General features: G+C 39.9%; 1 protein-coding gene and 1 long non-coding RNA gene across 4 annotated transcripts in view; one reads left to right on the forward strand and one right to left on the reverse strand.

The window, feature by feature from the left end:
* Nucleotides 1–23,567, forward strand: part of kdrl (kinase insert domain receptor like) — a 48,978-nt gene that overhangs the window by 76 nt on the left and 25,335 nt on the right. The window contains exons 1-12 of one of the 3 annotated variants that reach the window (XM_031303284.2): nt 1,184–1,247; nt 10,510–10,600; nt 11,901–12,112; nt 13,946–14,073; nt 15,592–15,751; nt 15,904–16,040; nt 16,132–16,300; nt 16,504–16,630; nt 16,816–16,985; nt 18,175–18,331; nt 20,164–20,278; nt 23,009–23,117. In XM_031303284.2, coding sequence (XP_031159144.1) covers nt 1,184–1,247; nt 10,510–10,600; nt 11,901–12,112; nt 13,946–14,073; nt 15,592–15,751; nt 15,904–16,040; nt 16,132–16,300; nt 16,504–16,630; nt 16,816–16,985; nt 18,175–18,331; nt 20,164–20,278; nt 23,009–23,117 — 1,639 coding nt within the window. Of the gene's footprint in view, nt 1–887; nt 1,248–10,509; nt 10,601–11,900; nt 12,113–13,945; nt 14,074–15,591; nt 15,752–15,903; nt 16,041–16,131; nt 16,301–16,503; nt 16,631–16,815; nt 16,986–18,174; nt 18,332–20,163; nt 20,279–23,008; nt 23,118–23,567 lie in introns of those variants that run through there. The other 2 variants (XM_036001727.1, XM_036001728.1) reach the window with 2 other exon arrangements.
* LOC116052519 lies at nt 803–18,952 on the reverse strand. Its single transcript, XR_004105601.1, has 3 exons — nt 18,932–18,952; nt 12,541–12,543; nt 803–947 (listed from the first exon to the last, which is right to left on the reverse strand). It is a non-coding gene; the product is annotated as an uncharacterized LOC116052519 (long non-coding RNA).

A 23,567-nucleotide genomic window follows, 5' to 3' on the forward strand; every position in this document is an offset into this window, starting at 1 on the left:
ACTGTGACCTACAGCAGCAGAGTAATTGTTGTGGTGATAAAAGAAAACAGTCTGCAGCACATCCACACACGGCAGGGTCCTGCTGGACAAAAGAGGATTATTTACATTGATATAATAAGCAGCACATCCTGTTTCTGAAGTTAAAATAAATCTGGCAAATATTTATTCTAAACACATGGTAGGTTCGATCTGATATCACAATGACTGTTTATGTTTTATTCTATTTCCTCTTGAGACAAGATTACTGCTGTAACCTTTAACCTCAGTTACACAGTAGGTTGATTTAATCAAATACAGCATTACACACAAAGGTCAGTTAAAAAATGTAGTTTAATGATCTACTTCATAATTTAGAAACCACAAATCAATAAGGTTGATATGAATCATGATTGAAACAATGTTGTGATAAATCCCATTCAGGTTCATTTCAGTTACCCTTAGGGTGGATAAATATAATTACTGTGATTTTCTGTTGCATATTATCATGTTTAATGGTATTACTATAACATCCCTGTACCATTTCTAGTAGTTACATCATGTTGGTCTGATACTATGTTGCAGGATTACTATAGATAATCATTATTTCTAATTGAGTGATCTCCTACTCAGTAGCTTGCAGAAAGGAGTTTGTCGTCGTCGTCGTCCCCAAAGTGACGTTGCGTCCTTCCACTGTCTCCATAAAACGTGCTTCGCGCTTGGACTGTGAGTGTTGCACAGAGGCGAAAGGGAGGAGAATATTGTTCAAGGCGCGCATGAAAGGCAGGAGCAGGAGCTGATTGATCTGACTTCTGTGGGCTATACCACCACTCACTTAACTTTTATTTTTCACCAACCATTGAATTTAATCCATCTAACTTTTTTTGTTCGAGAGCACCTGCCCCGAGGATACAGCGGTAGCCTACATCCGTCTCATCTTTGCCGGGTCGGGAGTTGCATGGAGAGCTCCCCTGCGAAACGCGTCATGGAATACGGGAGAATCCCTGCCGCTTTTTGCATGTACACCTGAGTTTTTTTTTTTTATTTTGATTTACAACACGGTTGTTTTGATATAAAAAAGGACTCTTTGATTGACTCGCTTTGAGAAGAAACTTTTGTAAGTCACTCGGAACTATAACCCTCTGCCAAGGACTCGTATTATTTCATTTATAACACACGGTTTGGATTTCGGTGAAGAGTTGGCAGGATGGTCTCATCCGACTGCTTCAGATTGGTCGTTGTCATCTTGTGTGGTTCATCACTCACAAATGGTAAGAAGTCATTCATAGGTCAGTTATTTACGCGTAGTAGAGTTTTATGCATAGAACAGAGTTTTAACATCGCACTGTTTGACTGTTTGATTCGTTTTAATGAGTGGTTGAATGCATATTGTTATACTGATAGTGGACACAATCGGCTGTCAGTTATTAGATTAGAGGGAGAAGTACAGAGATTGGCGTCCTTTTATTCGTCTGTGATAATGATCTAATTCTTACTATGTCTAATTGCGCTGTTAGCAAGAGTTGAATTATTTGGCCACTTTGATTCACATCGATTGAGTCGCATTTGATGTGTGAAACTTCTTTTTATTGTTTATAGTTGTTTCAGTAGAATATTCAATTTGCATGTTTTAGGATAATTCTGTGTCAACAGATTCAGGCTGTCATTGGACCTGCAGTTCTCACACAAGCCGCTAGAGGTAGTCTTGTCCCGTTGTTAATGGTTGATTATTAACATTAATAAAAATGTGCTGACACTATATGATAGGTAACTGTAACAGATAAGTAGAATTTATATTTTAATTGTCAGATTGATTTTATGGATGACATTTGGATTTGTTTGACTTGAATTTGTTTCTCAGATATGAAGATATTGCAAGTCAGCCTTTTGTTAAATATTATGAAAAACGTTTATCCAGCAATTGTTATGAGTGAACAGGATTAAACATTTTGGGAAGAGAATGCATGTTTCTTCAGACAGTACAATCAGCTTCATTGTCTCAGTGTCACTCCACAGAAACCCGATAGAGTATACAGTAAAAGGTGGATGTTCCTCCACCTTAGGTCTAGTGTGCCACTGAGATACACACTAAGCCTTCCTCACCATTCCCAAATAAACAGCCTATCCAAACAAAGGAAATACTCTTCACGTCCCCCCCATCACACACACACACACACACACACACACACACACACACACACACTCATACACACTTTTAGCCTATAAAGCTTTGTCTACTATGTTTTTAAGTACATTTCCTTCACTGTCCACACACAAAGCGTGGGAAAGACACAAGGAGGAAGCGGACGTAGGGCAAGAGGCAGCCTGGAATTGTTCTGGCTAGTAAAGGTCATGGAAATGTGACACGCTACCTGAGTAAAGATTTCTTCCTGGGGTTCCTTGTGCTCGTATTGAGCTATGTCAAACTGCATCCACAAGACAATGGCAGGGAGGAAGGGAGGGGTATTGTTTCTGCAGAGGAGCCACTGACTGTTAGAGCCATTAGTTATTGATGGTGCATCAACTTCTTTCTATTCAAGCTAAGGTGTCTAACCGGCGTATCTTAGCAAAAAAAGCACAGAGCTGTACAAAAACAACAAATTCATGCTTAACCACCAAAATGGAAGATTCATGATGCACCCTGTCAGTGATGGTGCAGTTTAATAATAATTGATCGTTCTACTGACATACATTTTAACAGTCTTCTATTTCACTCAACCTTTCTTTTTTAGTTATATCAGTAAATGGGGGGGGCTATCTGAAAGATAGCCTGACCTATTTGCTGTTTTGTTAATATTTCTCTTGCTTCTTATTGAAAAGTGAGCACAGGTCAAGTGTGTTGCTTCGTGACCTTTTGACACCAATTTAAATGAAGCATAATGGCTCAGACTGAGGGAGAGAACCTTTTTGCAGCTCTCTGCAACATGATGTTTGCATTTCTGATTTATTTCAGTCGGTCTGTGTTATGGTCAAAGTCTTTAAGCCTTCTGCATAGATTATTGATGCATGCAATAATATTGATTCAGTGAACTGTGTGTACTAGTTTCATAGATTTTATATCCAGGTAGTTTACTACAACTATTCTTTGTGCTGTACAGGTGAATTTGTCCAAGGAACAAGTTATATTTGTAGACTACTGTAACATGGTTTTATTCAGTGGTGTTTTAGGGCATATGCCAAATTCTGGAAAAACAAGTGAAGCAAAGTGATGATTGAAAGAAATATAATTGAATGGATGATTGAATTTGAAATTGGAAGCTGCCTTGTTATTTCTTTGTCATAAAATTCCATTTTCTTCACTCATGTCTACAATAAGGACAGTGTTTTGAAGCCGAGTGTTGATGTTGTGTCTAATTTGTTTTGGAGTCATTTTTTCTTTCCTGCTTACACACTTGAGATAGAGTGGAAAATGGGAGTGATGAGAGGTCATCCGAGTGCAGTGGGGGCTCATTGCTCACTTACGGAACGTCTGGGTCCATAGTGGCAGCACAAGAAAAAACACACACACACACACACACACACACACACACACACACACACACACACACTCACTCACTCACTCACTCACTCACTCACTCACTCACTCACTCACTCACTCACTCACTCACACACACACACTCACCTGGACTGGGAGATTTATAAGCAGAGCAGATAAAGCCATTCCCTTACACAGGGATATAACTTAACAAATTGCTTTGTGTAGCTGTTCTTATTGCATGATTGCAGCATCTGGTCCATACTAGGCATATCCATCATGAGCCAGCAATATATTTTCTTTGAATTCTGCATGAGATTTCAATTTCAAGGGGCTTCTGTCTGCCTATTAGTCTTAATCATACGTTATGGAACAGGAATCCTCTGGGTTTACCATTTAGGACTTTCATGCAGGCGATTCCTGTTTGTTGGCTCTACTCAACTTTATATAACCTAGAATGGCCACCCATCATGGCCAGATGGTCCTTTATTTTTTCTTTTTTAAGAGGAGTCTGGGGCATTTTTGCCTCCAAATCTCGAATGGCTAATATACAGCTAATAAAAAAAGCACTCTCCCTAACTGTTGTCTTAACCTTGCAGTTGGCAAAGTGGAGAGGTTTTAGAAGGACTGTGTGAGAGAGAAAATACTCCAGGGCACACTGACCATGTAACACAGCCAGAGCAGTGGTAGCAACTCCATATTTTGGCAGGTGGTTTCAAGTCTTGTCAAGATTTCAACTTTGTGTTGTAATTTTTTGTTTGTGTTGATAAACTCAACCTAAAGGCAATTTATCATTAAAACATCACTGACACCTCACACCAACCAGTAGAGTAGTAGCTTATCCCCATTTGAAATTGTGACTTTAATCTTTCAGAGATCATTTGAAAACAAGTTCATGTGTAGTGTGTTGCATTGGTTTCCAATTACTATAATTATTTGACAATCAGCAGGCTAAACGGATGTCGTGCTGTCCATTTCCACTATAGGACAGGAAGCTCGTCTCAGTGGCCACAGCAGATTGGCGCTACTGTTTGGCTCTTGACGCCATGGTCACATTACAGCCAAGATGACTCACCAAGAGTGACCCTGCACTCCTTTGTTAAACCGTAATTCACTCTCCACCATTTCTATGTCTTTTGTTGTTACAGAAGTACAAGGATTCAATTGGCAAGGTTAAACAAGGTAATCATCATGCCGTATTGTTACTTTTGCCTTGAACACACCAAAAAAAGATTGACTCTCAAGACAGTTGTGTTGTTTCATGATGGCACGGGAAGTACGGGGAGATGAAGTGTACTCTCCGCAAAATAAAAGGGAGTTCCGCACATTATTTCCCGCACTTGAAGGGATGTGACTTGGGGTTTCCCGTCTAATTCAGTGACACTACTCATCTCATACAGTAAAAGTGGTTTTTATTACGCAACACCATGCATGAGCTACTGGTGGCATGCTGCAAAAGCATACTTTGCCATGGTTATTTCAGTTTATAATGTCCTTTCTTCTCGCATTTGCTCTAAGCTTCTTTATTGTTGTTCACATATTAGTTTGTTGTATGCTCAACTTTCAATTCTGTAACGTTGTTGTAATATGTTAACTCTGTGCAGTAGGTATAAAAATAATAATAATAATGTAATAGCTAACAAGAGCACCTTACTTTACTACATTGCCCATTATCAGCAACCATTCATCCAAAGTTCCAAAGGCACATTCTGTTTATTAATCTGATATCATTTTAAAAGGCTAACTGAGAAAACATTGGAGAACCCTTTTGCAATTATGTAAGCACATAATGTAATCTGAAAACTGCTGCCCTGGTTAAAAAAACAATGCAACTGATCTCAGCTGGTATTCTGTCTATAATGGAGTGGAATGGAAATTTCTAAGTGACCCCAAACTTTTGACCGGTAGTGTGTGTGTGTGTGTGTGTATATATAAACTTATTTAAGCAGTTAGGGTAGTCTAGGGTCAACAATTTTGGTTGCGCTGCTGAGCCTCTGTCTTAGGTTAATTGAAAAACTCTTTAAGTTTTGTCATTGTTTGGCTGTTCTTTCAGACTAAATATTTAAATGGAATTTTCTGGGCCACAAACATTTCTGAACAGTGTAGCGCAGATCCTGGAATCCTACAGTCTTTATTTCCGGTAGTGAACCTACCACATATGTTTTCCAAACACTGTGTCCTGTGCCACTTCCCCTCATCAATGCCAAGGGAGGACAATGACATACACATGTGATCCTGGTCTAATCTTAGTTAACTCGGACCTGTGTCAGTAATCAGTTTGATGCTATGTGACTGACTCAAAACCCCATCATCAGTTGAAACTGAACGAGAAGTCACTCAGTCTCCCTCTTTTACTCTTGTTTGTTCCATGCCTGTCCTCTTCGTAATGGCTTTTAATGAGAACCAGCTTCAGAGCTCTTTGAACCAACACAGTAAGCACAATTTCTGACATTTTTCAGGCGCTCTGCTGGAGGAATGCAGCACACAGCTGTTACGGGGGGTTAGGGGTGTCGGGACGCTTGCTGAGGTCAGTGTTGGGCAGGCACCAGGGCAGGTGGGAGTATTGAGGGTGTGGGGGTAGAGCGACGACTGTGGGATGTTTTTTCTCTTTCAGTGGGCTGCTGGGAGCCCCTGCTGATTCATCCATCTGTAGTGTATTACTGAGGAGAATAGGCGAAACATTGGCAAGTTTTAAGAGATGAGCTGCCTGTTGGTGCAATTCAAGGTCAGGAAGATGTTTTCACTGGTTTTATTATTATACATTTGTGTTAGTGAGCAAGTAGATGCCATCATTCCTACATGTGTTGCTTTTGTATCACATCATACATCAGAAATTGAACATGCAGAAATTAGTGCTGCAGACAGCACATGATATATTGTGCTTTTTATTTTGCAATTTGTATTTAACAGGCCCCAGGGGTCAAAGTCAGTTTGATTCATTATTTGCAAAGTTCTCATTTCAAGAAATTCAATTACATGACTTGCTGCCAATTTGCAGATGTGAGACAGGAACACAATTTAGAACATTCTCAAGGAAATTTGTGTGACATTTCAGGAGAACAACAGATAGTTATTACAGTAACTCGTGAATTTAGATTCTGGGATTGTTTATTAAAGTCAGGAACATAGATTTTTATTAATCTAATATACAGCTGAAAGCGTGTGGTATCACAGCATGAAAGAATAAGAGCCACATCCCTTCCCCGCTGCATAACCTTGGACAATAAAACAATGAGGTTCTAATATTTTGCGAGTCGAGTGCCACTGCCAACACTGGCACTGTCAGCTCATTCTTAGCACAACAGCTGTTCTGAATAATAGACAAATACTAGTAACACGTGTGTGTGTGTGTGTGTGTGTTTTTCTGTGTATGTGTTTGCATTTGGAAATGCAGGTGTACTTGTGTATGTGTGTGGTTTTCCATGTGTGTGCATATACAGTACATGTGTATCCATCATGTGTCAGCCTGGCAGTACGCTGTTGTTTAGCTCCATTGTCTTTTGTGATTATGTGCTACAAATAAAGATTTCCCCAAAGATCGTCACATTTGGAGGGTAGACTTTCAGTTTTTTTCGATTGCTTAAGCACTATTTTGAAAGCAGGGACCGGTTTTTCATAACACTACACACAATTAGCACAACCACACACCCAATCAGCAGAACACCTTAGACCCTTTGCAAAATGAAACACTCTTGCAAAAACTATACACTAATTTATAAAAAAACATATTTTGTTACCATATGAAACACACACGTTTCATATGACTTAATTCAGTTTGAACAAGTTACACACTGCTGTTGCTAACCTAAAACACTTTTAGAAATTCTACTTCTCAGTGATTAGATTACTGTAAATGTAAAGTACACAGAGAAAGTGCAAATATACAATAAGTTCACCAAACACTACACAAGACCAATGCTGCAGACTGAGGAAAATATCATTTATTTCTCTCCATATACCCAAATCAGTCAACATGTCAACATGGAGAATCACAACAAAACATGTCCCAGTTTTCATACAGCTACGACAGTAGTGTGCATAACACTGTTAGCTCAGCAAACAACAGGCAAACATAAAATACTGTATCCGGTAAAGGTTACAATTACAGAAAATCTCTTCGCCTAGCTGGATCTGGCCAGACAATTTCATCAACATCACAGGCGATATCCTCATTGGCAAGACAATGTGGGAAGAACCGTCTTGAATGTTGAATCCATCCTTGCACAGCTGCAAGTCAACCTGTTCACAGGCGTCCTCCATGGACTGAATGAGGGGTACCTCTTCCTTTACCTCCTTCTCCTCCTCTGTGGATTCCTCCTTTCACCCTCCCCTCTTCTTCTGACTCCTTTCATTTTGGTTGAAGGCAGGTGAACTTACCTGCTGCATTCTTATAGTGCTTAAACCTGAATGGTGTGTCTACAATTACAGTTTTTTACAATAGCTATGACACCTTTTTCAATACTTTTAACAACTTTCCTAAACTCTTAACACAGTTAGCACAACATCTGTCTGTGTAGGCTATGCAATTAACACATTTCTCGTTGCTTTGACACAAAATGCATACAGTTAACACAAATTTTAAATGCTTGAACTTCTTTTACACACAAGCTCCACCAAGACCAAAACAATGGATTTTTACTGACCAATTTGCAAATGCTTTCACAATGTATGTCAGAACAGATAACATCATGTTCTAAACCTATAGGCTAAAGTCAAAGTGAACAGCTGCTCATATTGTAAATTGAAACACAAATATATCCCCTGGATTTTATACAGAAACAGCTGATTGAAGTTATGCAGATAGATCAATCACAGCTGATTCCCTTCTAGGAAACATACGCAGGTGTTGAGGTTCTTTCAATCGCATGACCATATGGTAGTACAGTACAGTTTTTTCCGATCGCTATGACAATTTTTTCAATACTTTTAACAACTTTCCTAAACTCTTAACATAGTTAGCACAACATCCGTCTGTGTAGGCTATACGTTTAACACATTTCTTGTTGCTTTGACACAAAATGCATACAGTTAACACAAATTTAAAATGCTTGAACTTCTTTTACACACAAGCTCAACCAAGACCAAAACAATGGATCTTTACTGACCAATTTGCAAATGCTTTCACATGTTCTAAACCTAACATATAGGCTAAAGTCAAAGTGAACAGCTGTTCATATTGTAAACTGAAACACAAATATATCCCCTCCATTTTATTCCATTGCTACTGAGAAACAGCTGATTGAAGTTATGCAAATAGATCGATCGCAGCTGATTGATATCTAGGAAACACACTCAGGTGTTGAGGTTCTTTCAATCACATGACCATATGTTACTGTAGTACATACAGTAAAAGAGGACCTATTTGGGCTGATTTTGTGTGGAAAAGGAACAATAAAGATGAACACAAAGAAAGTAAGAAAAATTGCTGCATGAGTGAGAGGAAGACGAGTACCAGGACAATTCTGTCTCTGTCTTCTTTTTTTCATACAGTAAACTGTACATTTTATAAAGCTACTCTGAGATGGGTCAATCATTTCTTGTTTTGAATTTCTGCAGCAAAAGAAACAAAATGCATGCATTTACTAAACCCAACAAAACAAAAATGTAGAGAGGCTTCAAGAGAAACTGCAGTGTAATCTATGATCAATACAATACACTATTGTCTATTGTATAAGGGCAGACCTGACACATATCAAATAATGCAGTTTCTGTAATTCCATCTGATATTAGTGTTTTGTATGACATTGTGCTATGATTGACTAAATGTTCCTGTTGGGAGAGAACATGTGATAGTGTTTTGGAAGAATTGTTTGATTTTGAGACACGTTTGCATTGTTTTGGTAGACATAGAGTATTGTGTTAGTGAATTATTGTATTTTGAAAATTAGTGTTGGAGTTTAGTTTTCAATGTGTGATTTTGAGCATGAAATTAACTGTTTTGTCAATTGTGTGTTGTAGGTGTGTTGGTGCGTTAAGAGTTTAGGAAAGTTGTTAAAAGTATTGAAAAAATTGTCATAGCGATCGTAAAAAACTGTAAGCAATCATGTGGTTACGCACCTGATGGCTGTGTTTCACAGATTGGCTCATAGGTGTGGTAATTTGACAGTCAGTGCTTTGGAATTGCAAGGGAGTGACATCATGATATACTTCTGTGTCTAATGAATACAAGTGTGTTTAGTGTTTTGCAAATCACTGTGTTTATTTTTTTGCAGAAAGTGTGAAGCTGACATTGTGCTTATAGTGGTGCATAACTGGGCCAATGTTTTGCTCCTTGAGTGTAAGGTTTTGATAATTGTGTAATACTTTTGATTTCAGTGTGTGAGCAATCGGCAAAAACTGTAATTAACTTGTTTTCTGACCACAATGACAAGCTGTTCAGGGAGCTCAGTGAAAAGAAGGAAATCACATATGGGACTGTGACACCTCCTGGACAGCAGTGAGAATCACAGCGTATCCTATGTTGATTACTGTTAGAGGGACCTCTCAACAGGTACAGCTAGCTAGAGGCCACCTTTGAATCAAACATCTCAACCTCGGATTTCCCCTTGTGATAATGTAATAATAGCACTTAGAGTGCAAGGTCGATGGTAAATGAAAAAAAAAACTTGTTCCTAAAAGAGAGGAAGGGAGGACCCACTAACGGAGGTTGAGCAGTTGATTTAGATGAAATGAATGAAAAGACACTCATCAGGATCTGCCTCTGTTCTCTGTGACTCAGCTGCTCCTCATATCAGTCCCTTCCTCTATTCCAACTTCTCTCTTTCATTCTTTCTTTCTACTCAACCCAGACCACTATTCATTCAACAACCTGCCTTCCCAGCACCGGAAACACCCCCAGTGTTCTCACAGCGGACCATCACTTGCACAAGAAGCAGGAGCATGTCATGAACAGTGCTGAAGTGATTCATGGAAATTTTCCTTGAATGTTTTTCCTTTTGTTGTTTGGTGTGATAGTGAAATATGGACATTAATAAGGTGCCGTAAATTAGCAGGTTTGTTGGCATTTCTCACAAAGTGCTCTTCGTGTGTGTGTGTGTGTGTGTGTGTGTGTTCAACAGGACGTTTGGAGAGAGAGCATGCGCCTAAGATTCTTCCCTTTGGCAATCCCCTCATTCTTCCTAAGGACGATTTGTTAAACCTCACATGCAGGTATGCAACACACCTATTTGTGTCAATGCCAAGTGAACCTAAACAACATTTAATTTAAATACAATCAGTGTTAAATGTAACATTTATCCAATAGTGGAATATATATTGTATTTTTGTACTACTCTGCTTAAGTACAAATTTTATGTTTTATGTTTTTTTACTTTACTTGAGTATTTCCATTTCATGCCACTTTATACTTCTGCTCCACAACATTTCGGGGGAAATTACTTTACTCCGCTACATTTATTTGACAGCTATAGTCAGTAGTTATACTTTACAAAATCATACTGTACAAGACTTGATGAGCTTACAAAAGTCGATGCATTGTTACAGATTAAACTACCCAACATTAAAATGCTTCTTACATGTTGCACAATGCATCAGTAACAAAATCCAAATATATATATAATATATAATAGTATAACACTCACAGCGACCTTTTTCTGCGTTGAGTAAGACTACTCTATTACTTCAGTCTGTTTCTGAACTGTCAATGCAGCCATAGAGTTTAGACTCTGGTCTCAATACATGACAGAAAGGCCAGGGGGAAAATAAACGGGACATGCCTGGGCCTGGGGACACTTGCTGGCTATAAAGAAGCTGGGACAGTCCTTGACAAGAACCAGTGGTGGTCCACATTTAGTTGCTTTAGGGATGCTGGGACCCAAGTGTGCTGCATTCACATTTGTTAAGAATTTAGAGAGCCTTGCATCATTTTGTAGGCCCGCAAGGAATGTTTAGTAACTCATTTCTATCTAATGTAATGCTTCCCTACAAGGCCATATGCTAAGACGCCTTGGCCATACAGTACTGTCTTGCTTTCTGTCACTGGATAAGAGCTAGAGGTTGCTTGACCCAAAATTCTGCAGGCAAAGGCAGTGGTATGCAAGACATGTTTGATGCTCCTCTGGGATCTCTTTAATGAGAGTTTTTAAATGGATGCTGTGTGGAAAGAATGTGTTAGCTGAGCACATCGTTCAGGAGAAGCATGTTCCCATGTGAAAGTTCAAGTTACTGGATGACTCAAGATTAACTCAAAATAAACTTAAAATGAACATCAAGTCAAAAAATCCCAAGGGGTGTGGCAGCTGTTGCCATCCTAAACTAAATAGCTGAATGATATATATATCTATATATATATAGACATATCTATATATATATATCTATATATATATATATATATATAGTATTGTTTGCAAATTTTCTTTTACACAGAGTAGCCTCAGTAATCAAACCGTAAGTCAACTAAGCAATATTTTCCTCTTGTTCATTAATTCTATCCTTCTCCATCTTCTGTCAGAGGTCATGGCCTGCTGCACTGGACACTTGCTGATCCCAGTCGATCGACCTCATCAGAGGGGGTGAAGGTGGAGCAGTGTGATTCCAGACGTCACTCACACTGCAGCAAACTGACAGTCACAAACTTGATTGCCAATGACACAGGGAGGTACAGCTGTAAATACTCCAAAGATGGTTCAGACCACATCACCTCGACCTACGTGTATGTCAAAGGTGAGACCTGCAAAGCGCTCTGACCAGTTCAGATTATAGGTCGTATTTATCAAATGCAGTCAATGAACCAGTGACCTGTGCAGTCTCTGGTAGATTTATGACACTGACATTGTAATTTGCCAGCATGAGAAAAACTGAATGTAATGTTTAGAAATACAAAGAATTGGTCTATAAACTAAAACAAAGATGAAAGTTCTTTCTTTTTGAATTTAGTTGTTTTTCTTCCATTCAGGATTTAACTGTTTGTTTTTGTGAAAGTGAAGACTCCTGATAAAAGAGAGGTTTTCACAGGATGATTGTCATCTGCTGACGCCAGTGGAGGGTTCTGGTGTTGAACTGAGCCCACAAACAGTGGGACGTAATGGACAGAATGAAATGGTTAATGAGCAATCTGATATTTTCCGCAAGATAAGAGATCTGGAAAACACCCACTTCAGCAAAAAGAGTGAGAACACAAGAAAAAGCGAAAGAAAAAAGTTGAAAAGGGGAAGAAAGTCTCAAAGAAAGAAAGAAATGAAAAAAAATGAATTTTTATGTATGACTACACTTAGCCCTAACATACAGGCAGCTGACTTTATTGTAATCTACATGCATTCAGATTCAAGTGCCACAGCTCTCCTTCTCAGAGAGAGAGACAGAGAGAGGAAGTGGTTTCTTTGGTGCTTTGGTTTCTCCTGGAGGTGGAAGGGTGAACGTGATTGCACGGGAAGCCCTGGTCATTGACTGTGATTTCCTGCTCTGGCTACTGTAAGTGTCACATGGCACCAGTTACAGTTACAGTATCACTGAAATGGAGATTGTGCTGAGCAGCATAAGGAGAGCCAATTTTGAGTGTTAAGTCAGCCTCAGCCCATTTTACCTAGATGTTTTTGTTTTTTAGTTGTTAGACTAGAATAGAATAGAATATACTTTATTGTCCCCTAGGGGAAATTTGTCATGGACTCAAGAGTGCGTAGTGCATAGTAGTAGCTGCCATTACAGACAATAAATACACGTAAAAAAAAAATAAAAAAATAAATAAATAAATAAAATAAAATAAAAATACAGAACACCGAGTTATTGCACACTTCTCAGGCCTATCATTACAAATTGTACAAATCTATTTAAAATTTTGATTTAAAATTTTGATGGAGACTGGTACGAAGGAATATTTAAAACGGTTCAATTTAGTTTTAGGGATTCTGTACCTTCTACCAGAAGGCAAGAGCTCGTATTCCGTTTGAAGGATGTGTCGTGTTGTTGTTTGAGTTGATGTAAATACATTAAATAAAGTCATGAAATATTGGTCTAAGGGATGTAAAATAGTTAGACTAAACTAAATGCTGGAAGCACTTTGTTCCTCTCCCTGTTGCTCTGTGAATGTGATTCACAGTTCGCTTGGCTATCAGGCAGCCTGCTGTGCCAGTGTTACTTTTCAAATAATAGTTCCTTTATCACACCACTACTGCTTGACCTCACACCAATCGCAGACTGTTTGTGTAGTCGTGAAGTTCCCACAGCGATTGTGTGATGCCTGGCTGCCCAGTAGGAACACACCACTAGCCTGATTGCTCTATTTGTGCTCTGCTGCCTTATCTGGTTAGAATGAACTGAGCCGAGATTTGATTTCTGTGTTGGATGCCCTGGCGTTGCCCTGATTCAATTGCACTGCTAAACTCAGCTCTAGCATAACATGTTTTCTTTTTTCAAAACAACAGCTGTAAATTTGCTGCAAAACATGGTTATCCCAAAAGACAAAATGTAAGGGGCCACATCTGCTTTAAAATGTGACTTCTGACTGACCTGTTTTTTAAATCTCTTTGGGGGTATTTTTTTTTTTTTTTTGTCTCTCAGATCCCGAGCAACCATTTGTGGTGCCCCGTTATCTGTCACCTGAAATCTTGTTCAGCTACAACCATGAGACCAGCCTCGTGGTCCCCTGCCGGACGTCCTCTCCTGATACTGTTGTAAAACTCACAGGGGTAAGGCCTCACAAAGATGATCAGTTCTCACCTTCTGCTCATGACTTCCACTTGCAGGTTGTTTTCTTGTACTGTATATGCTGTATACATGTGCAATATACACTGTATGTGTTCCATATACCAGGGGTCTTCAACGTTTTTTAGGCCAGGGACCACTTAGCTGAAGAGAGACCAAGTAGGGACCCCCTACTACATATATTGTATACAACTGAGTTGCATATTAAACTGGGTTGAATTGATGGAAATAAATGGTCAATATGTATGCATCATGTATTAACATTAAACATACTACATACTATTACATATTTACAATTAATATGTTGGGTTCATATTAATGTATATTTTCAGACATTTTAATTAAAAAAAGGAACTTTCAAAAAAATAATTTTTTAATAATTTGGCGGCCCCCCTGCACTAACTCTGATGACCCCCTAGGGGTCACGGACCCTCTGTTGAAGATCTCTGCCATAGACCATGTAGGACATGGATTTGGAAGTAAATCACACAGTACATTATCTGAGAAAGCAAGATTGCAAGATTGCTATTAATACCACAACAGGCATCCTTTCTTGTCATCTTCGGAAGAAAGAAAATGTCTGTGCTTAAGGCATCTCACTGGTTCTCACACCCTTTTGTGTTTTAAATCACTCTAGCACACAAAAAACAGACGAGGGACAGTGGCTTGTCTGAGGGAAGCTCAGGGGCAGTGAAGGGAGTCATTCTGTCTGCTTCCTGTAAGAGCAGGGATGTGTGCTCCAAGAGTGTTTTTCTCAGAATAGACTCCAGACAAAATTTAGTCCCCCTTCTCTTACAAACATCCGGAAATGCAGTAGAAAAAACAGTACACCCTGTGTCAGAAAACAACAGGTAACTTATCATGAGAATTGTGACATTTGATAACAGAATGCAGCTAAAGTAAAGATGTCAGTGGAGGAGAGCTCCCTCAGTGATGTGGTTTGCACAATGCTTTTCATCTTTCTGTCAACTGATTGTGGTCAGCGTGAAAGCCATCTTAAAAAAAAGTTACCATGCCATACCGTGCTTTTTGTTATTGATATACAACCATGTGACATAGTGCCTACCGTGGACAATCACATCTGACTCAGATGGCACAGATAGTGGTTGTGTGACCTTCCTGCTGTTGGTAAAACCTATGGCACTCTTCCTTCCTGCTCCCTTTCCTTCCCTTGCCCCCTCTCCCAGCCCAACCTCTGGCATGAGAACAAACTGCAGCAGGCACGTACATCCTTTTCCGAGTCCACAGTGTTTTGTGCTCCATTGCATAAATGATTGGAGGTTACACTCCATGAAACAATAAAAACTAATTAGACCTTCACTCTAACCAATGTTGGTCTGTCCCCAGCTGAGCCCAGTAGACCATGTTAAATGAAGTTGAGTGCATTACACTTCAGTCTGTCTGGCTCAGTGATCTTTATTGAACATCATTTAATGTCATTTATTGTCACCAAATATCTATGGTATTGACAAACCTTCTCTGCTCTACTCTCTTGATCGCAGCTCCGACCATTATCAGAGAAGGTTATAAAGGAAATGGTATGGGATCCGATGGTCGGATTCAAGATTCCCTACGATCCTGCCACTGATTTTCCTATGCTCACCTGTACCACCGTGGTCAACGGTAGTGAGTTCCACTCAAACTACATCCCTAAAAGAATGAGTGAGTCTGTTGTCTTTCTGGCCCAACTTGCTTATTGAAAAAATATAGATTTGTGTCGATTACTCTGTTTTTTGAGCATTTCACAGTCTTTATATATATATATATATATATATATATATATATATAAATAATATATTGTCTCCATTTTACAGCTATTGTTCTTAATAATGTGAAGATCACCCCAGACCGTGTCAAAGTGTTGGTTGGAGACACCTTAATACTCAACTGTACTGGTGAGACTACCTATAATGGAAGAATCAACTTCACATGGGATATTCCAAAAAAGAGAGTAAGGATTCAGGTTTTACTTTTGACACTGTACTACTGTATGTAAAAGGAACCATTGCAGGTGGAGTTTATGGTACTTCCTTTGTCTTTAGGAAAATCTTTATACGAACAAGACTGAAGTCCGCCCCGCTAAGACTTTTGTGATGAGCAAGGCTTTATTCTTGCCAAACATTACCATGGAGGATAAGGGGGTGTACCGCTGCAAAGCTGAGCTTCAACCCACAATATACAAGAACGTCTCAGCAAAAGTCCTTGTCTATGGTAAGTATGCTTTGGATGGATTAAAAATCAGACGACGACTCCCGTGAACTCTAAAGTTCATTAACTAACTACTACAAGATTACCACACAAATAAAGCATTTTAGCATCTCAATTATTGTGCGACTGTGGCGAGTTTATGACAATATGCTGATAACTTTGCTTTTGGACGAATTCCAATATCTGTCATTAATCTTTTGTTCCAGAGCATCCGTACCTCAATGTCTCCTATAAGTATGACCGGCCTAGTACGGTGACTGTCAAAGAAGGTAGAAAAAAGCTTGTATTTGAGCCCAAGGTCAACGCTCTGCCACCACCAGACATGGTAGCATGGTAAGTAATGGTTTACAGTCACAATAAAAACTGCTGATTATGTATAAAGAGTAGGAGCACCTACATAATATGCTGTGGCAAATCCTGAATTATAACTTTATGAGTCAACTTTCCATTTACTTCTTTTCATTGATTGTTATTCTTTATCCATGGTTTAAAAACCTTTCCATGCCTCCAACTTTTAGGTATAAGGATGGGGTCCCTATCAACAATAATTCCACCTGTTACAAGATGTCTGGTTTTAACTTGATCATCACTGATGTAGAGCAGAAGCATGCTGGGGTATTCACCATAAGCCTGGGCAACCAAGTGAAGGGCTTGTCCAGGAATCTGAGCTACACGCTGGTAGTCGATGGTAAGCTATTGCCATAAACTTGATAATGACTGCTGATCCCAAGGAAATGAAGCAGTGCCTTGGCTGTGGACTGAGGCTGACCCAGCACTGTAGCTGCTTTCAGTGCAGTTCACTGGACGGCAGGTAGCTGCTCTAGTATGAGAGGAATTTGGGGGCTTGTTCATTCCAGGGCTGGATTGACATAGCAGGGGCAGCTGTTGTTGATTATTGGGGCTCTTTTGAAGGGGCTTGGCGCAGTGTGTAAATGGCCTGGGCTCTATTCTGCACACAGACTCCAGCCGCTCCAGACCCCCCCCTAGTCCCCGGCATTTATTTGCATCCTCACCATGTGTATATACAGTGCAGCACATATAAACAACATGTTCCATACAATATGTATACAGCTTGAGAAAAAGAACATGCAAAGAACTTAGCATGTAATTTATTGTTTTGATGACTTTGTGAAGGCTACTGATAACTGTTAACACAAGAGGTTATAAATGTTTTAGCATGTAAAATTTGAATGAAGTCTGCCTGAGAACAGAGAAGTGTGTGTCAGTTATTTCAAGCATCACGTGGGCGCCAGAACTATTTTCATTGCATTCTTTAGATTATTTAGGAATCCCAATAGCTTGCCAAAAAATGTAAAAAATCTGTCCCCTCTGGCTTGTATAAACTTAATTTATGGTCCTTGACTGTCCCGCTTCGCAAAACATTAATTTGTTGGAAGGACACGGAAGTGAAGAGAGATTCCTGGTATCAATTATCAAACTATTTTAAACTTTGTTCATCACTTGTTTAGAGCTGTCGAATGATGATGAATGTGCTGATGAATGTGTGGCAGGATGCAAGTTTTGTGGTTTGCCAAGCTATGTCACTGTGTGTAGTGTCTGCTGTTGATTGCAGCGCACATGGTTGATTCAATGACCTGGGAATGGGCCACAGTGGGGTCGTTCTTTAACCTACAGCCCCGGGCTATCCAATCATCCTGCCATTCTTCTCTTACACAGTGTCTAAAGTACAACTGGTGTCAATGGCACCTTTTTCATGGCTATCCATCATGACTGTCGGCCCTCATTATAAAGACATTATGAGATTCCACAGTGGGCTGGGCTGGGCTGGGATGGTTTATGGTTCATCTAACCTGTTGTTATCTCTGTCTTGTGTGTCTGTGTACTTATATGTTTTTTTGTGCACTTCTCTCTCACAGTAAAGCCAACCATTTTAGAGGCAGAGCTTGCCTCTGTGGATGTGCATCCCTACATGTTTGGCAAACAGCATCAGCTAACCTGCACTGCTTACGGGGTGCCCTTGCCAAACATCACTTGGCTCTGGCAACCGTGTCACTCAGACCCTGCGCTTATTGAGTGAGTCACCATCTTGCTATGTTCCAGTATGTAGAATTGAAGAATTGAAATGTTTAAACTAGATGTTCTGTTACTTCCTCCAATCTTGAAGAATTAAAAGCATATCAAAGGGAATGTCTTCCTGATTTTGAATACCCAACATAATCTGATTACATTGATTACAATTACATGCCACTAGCTACCATATAGTGGTCCTGGATTGAGTGTGGTGTTTCACTTAGTTACCTGTTGTATACTGTATGTTAAGATTTAGCTGCCAGTTTACAGGAGATTAAAATATTTGATTCAGGGGACTCTTAACTCCGGAACTTTCTCTTTGTCCAAAAACCTGTTTACACAGTTAGTATGTTTATTATCTTTCGGGCTGAACAAAAGCATTTTGCACAAATTTCACAGCTGTGTTGAAGGACAAAAACTTAAGTACCACCACAATACTGGAGTTGTATTCCCAAAATACACAGACAAACAGCATCACAGACTTAACAGTAAATAAGTGTAGGGTCCAGAGCCACCAGACCAGCCCGGGGATCCCGCTATATAACAGAGCTACATTAACTGAATAGATTCAGGCCCAAAATATGACACATTAATCAAAGAAACGCTGCCCTGGAGAACTGCCCTCTCGTTTGTGGTCAGTGGTTCTATAGGCTGACGGGGAAACACCGGGGAGATAAATCAATGTCAGATTCCCAGAGCTGTTACACAGCTGAAAAGAACTGAGTGTATGAGTGGCTGTGCATGAATACCAGCCTGGTAGTGAACCCACAAACAAGATGAACATTCCCTGTGACCTGGCTCGTCAGTGACAGCAGGAGACCTGTGAGTTGTGAGAAAACAATGGGCCATTACCCTTGGGTTATCAGGCATCAACACCATTCACAAAAACAACATTGGGATCACTGCACACAAAAAATACGAAAAATGAAAAACGAAAAAATGATGTTACATGTTTGATGGTGTTAATCCACCAGTGCCTACATTTTATATATATCAAAAACCCAATTGTACTTGCCAGATTTATGATAAATAACAGCACAACGTTAGTTGGGTCAGAGCAACTCTTTCTGCAGGCCTAAAGATAATCAGGGCTGGCACTAGGAACAGTGGTAGGCAGCTAATGAGACAAAGGAACAGCTATAGCCTGGTGGGAGGCCAATTGTGCAAAATGTTTGTTTTATACAGCCCTGACCCTGCAAAGAACCTGTCACTGTAAATCCAGCATGCAGCCCTTCAAGATCATATCTCATCTAAATCTTTGTGAGTTTAGAGAGGAGGGGAATTGCGGCATGTGAGGAGGGTTTAGACAACATAGCAAGCACATGAGTAGCTTGCTATGTTGGATGTGGAATAAGGTTGATAGTGTAGGGGGGGGCAGAAATATGGGGGTGTCTTTATCACAAGGTTGAGAAGTTATCAACTGACCCTTGTTGACTGCCAAGGTCTTAGGATCAACCTTATCTCCTCTGGCCAGAACGTGTGGGGGGGGGGAGGGTTTCCTGTACGAGGTGACGCATAGCACAGCCCTTCCTGTCGCTGTTTCCTCCTCTGTTCTCCTCTCATCAGGATGATTGTTCCCCACCACGGGCGGTGAAGTGTTTGGGGGTGGGGGTCAAATCAATGCTTTCTCTTGGTTTTATAACCCAGACAAGCTGGTCTAGACCTGGTTTCGGTCTGATCAGTCTCAGTGGTCTTTTAAAATACCAGTAGGAATTTTACAGTAGGATAGGTTCCCAATTAAAACAACATGGAAGTCGGCTTTCTTATACTGTGTTTTATTGTTTAATACTGACAGCATGGCTAATTGGTCTTATTACATTTTCTCTGTCCTGCAGTTGCATTGCAAACACTAAGCCAATCCTGGTCAACATTGATGACAAGAAAAACTACTCTCAAAACTGGATTAAGAGTATAAGTGTCAAACGTGAACTGGTTAAAGGAAAAAATAAGGTATGTGGTTTAACTTTATGTGTAGTGTTTCCATATGTTTTCTTAAACAACGTATGCATTTGTAGCACACTTGTAAGTATGAAATGAAAAATGTGGTTGATAAATAGCAGTGACCAACTCAACAGTTTTATATCCTAGTGGATCAAGAAGAGGCCTTGAGATGCAGAGAATAGCCAATGGCTAGGTCAGATTTCAGTAGAAACCTCCTGTGACCGGGGCTTAAAAGTCAGATGCAACATCTGAGATCCATAAATCCTCATCATTTTTTCTGCTATTGGCAGTTATGCTGTACTTTTCATCACTGAAAATTATTCACTTTGTCTGCATTAGTTTTGACTTATTTGTGACCAAAACCCAGGAAAAGCCCTCAGCAGTCCCTTTTGAAGAAGTGAATCTTGTTTTTCATTGCTTTTCTTAAAAAGGCTTCATTTATTCTTGAAATAAGCAACCAGGAAAATCTGGGGAAATCCCTTGGCTTCCCGCATATGATGTGGTGCATTTGACAAGGAAGATGCTATATTGATGAATACTGTACATTTGCAACATAAATCTAACATACTTGGATAACTACATTGGTTTTCCTTTCGTATAAAAGCCTTCCTATAACGAGCAAGATCTCTACCAGACTGTTCCTGTCCTTTGAAATGGTGCACCCATAACTGACAGACACAGTTCATTTCCCCCTACTGGAGTGAAATGCACCCTCCATTTCACTGTTTTTTCAGATGAAGAAGGCCTGTAAATGAAGCAGCTGCAGCTTCATCCTGGGCCTTGCCAGAGAAACATCTTTTATTCTGACATCAGTTAATCTTTTCGGCTGTTGAGACTCTTGGAGCTAAGCCTTATAAACATGAACAAAAGCTATATGGTGTTAAGCCATGCGTGTGCCAAGAGCTGAGAACAGACATTTATAGATTCTCCCCTTCAACATTGCCTGTGACGACGGGCCACTATACACACTGAAAAACAGCTGTAATTGTGCTTTTGTTCTGTAAGCACATACTGCTGTAATTGTATGTAATGTAATTATAGAAGCAATATTTTATCATGAAAACAGCACATTTAAGCAGATAGAAATAGTCCATCACACCTATGAATTTAAGCAAATTTAAGTTGTTTTACACATCAAAATATTGTTTTTTTGCAATCAACACTAAGGTATCAATGAGGGATCTACCAGTCTGTCCGCTTTTAAGAGGAAACATCAAACACATGTTGCCATGTCACAAAATATGGAAACTGTAGACATTGCTGTCCTGTGGGAGCCTGTTACTAAAACTGTTCACCCTAAACATAATTAAGAGCAGGCCTCCACTGCCTTGCGAGAGTCTTTCTAAAGGATTAGGTTAAAGAAACCTATCACAGCAGGCTGGGTCAAATTAGGCAACAGAATTATAGGCATAAAGGTTTTCCGCTGGAGAAAGTATCAGTGATCATTCTCAATCCAAATCTTTTTGTTCACTGTTTTCACCTGTGTTTCTGGTGCATAACTATGTCATTTATTGACTCCTGCTGACTGATTAAGCACTGAATGAAACAATCATATAAATTATTTGCTCACCAAGTAATTGTAAATTTGGCAATTTTCACAGGGCATCAGTTCTAATATGTCTCTGTCATAAATAGGGAGGCACCACTTATTTACAAGTACTTGTGGCCAAACGCTGGTGCTTTATGAGGGTTAGGACTAAGGGTCAATGATAACAAGCAACAGTTTAAAAGAAGAGGGATTTGTTGGAAGTGAATTCCTCACTGTCACCCCACATAAATCGTGTTGGCCCGTGAATAAGAACGTAGTCAGGGTCGGGCCTCCCCAGAAGGCCCAGTAGAGAGGGAGACTGGCCCGGGTCATAATATAAGAAAAACACAGGGGGAAGACGTGGGCACCGAGGTCACAGTGCGTCTGGTCAGGTCACCTCTTAGGGACTGTGCACAATTGTTTAAATGACTGTGTTCGAGCTCAGGTTACATCATAGTGAGTAAAAGCCGTAACATAATACCATAAGGCCACTCCATCAGTGTTTTGACAAGTGTCAGAGCTACATCAATTGGACAATATGAAATAACTTTTAAACACTTATTCTTTTACTGCCTGAATGTTTGTATGGTGAGCATTGTAAGTACAGGGACACTGAAAGTGTTTCATGGCTACAGCTGTTTGTCTTGAGAGTTGGCACAATAGCTCCTACAAGCCCAGGAAGTGTAGGCCAGCATACACCCACATCATTTACTCTCTTTGATGTAGCTGACTGCCCCCAAAAAAACAGATGTTACCATGAACACTAAACAGAGCCCCATGCAGTCTGGCTCTCACCCAAGTTTCACTTATTATTTTGTCTATTTAAGCCATTAAAATGTTGTACTGGTGCAATGACAAAATTGAGTGTGGCATTAGAAGTGCTTTTCAGGAAGTGGACATGGAGCCCCGGCACTAGATCTATAGCGCAGGTCTAAAGGAGACTCAGTGCGCTTTAAACTCCAGATGTATCCTTTCATTAATGTGATGCACGGGAGAGTATAAAACAGACCAGGCTCCGGACCTCTCACCCGCCTGTTAACAGGGACTCATTGCTCTGATGGTGATTGAAACCCCAAGAATAAGTCACGCTGAAAGTCTAAGTCAAAGTGGAATTCTGAATTGTGATATTAAGCATTTGTTGTTTATCTATCTCAACATGTTTTATTCTGCTTTGAACAATCTGTAACAATTGCCCTATTTATCCCAATTAGACTGTGAGCACCCTGGTGATAGGAGAGGCTAGCATGTCAGGAAAGTACTCCTGTATGGCCCATAATGAAGAGGGCACCAGCACAATGATAATCCCTTTCTACGTTGATGGTAAGCAGGTCACAAGAATAGGAAATATCAACATTTAAATTGTAACTGCTCAGCTGAAAATGCACACAGAAATGTGCTGTTGCAATAATTACAAAGCACAGTATTCTGTACACTAGATTCTTTTAAATGATCTGCATGTATGTACACGCTGCAATGAATGACAAAAACAGGAAAGAAATTTGCAGATTGTATTGTGCAATAAAGAAAACAAATGGGGAATTAATTAAAACCATCTTCCACTGTAGCTGAACGGCTTCAGGGCGGAAGAGAGGCAAACATGTCCTGAGCCATATGGAGCGCTATAATGGCACGCATTTAAAAACAGCTATGAATAACTGCGTTCCTGCTCCGATGCCAGCAGGTTCCCCCGGGGCTCAGACTCAGTGCAGACTGAGTGCAGCATGCGCCATGCTGCCCACCGGCAACGTGCTTCCAATTTACAGTGATGAA

This window comes from Sander lucioperca, chromosome 1 (assembly GCF_008315115.2).
Source record: "Sander lucioperca isolate FBNREF2018 chromosome 1, SLUC_FBN_1.2, whole genome shotgun sequence".
NCBI classification, from domain to species: domain Eukaryota; kingdom Metazoa; phylum Chordata; class Actinopteri; order Perciformes; family Percidae; genus Sander; species Sander lucioperca.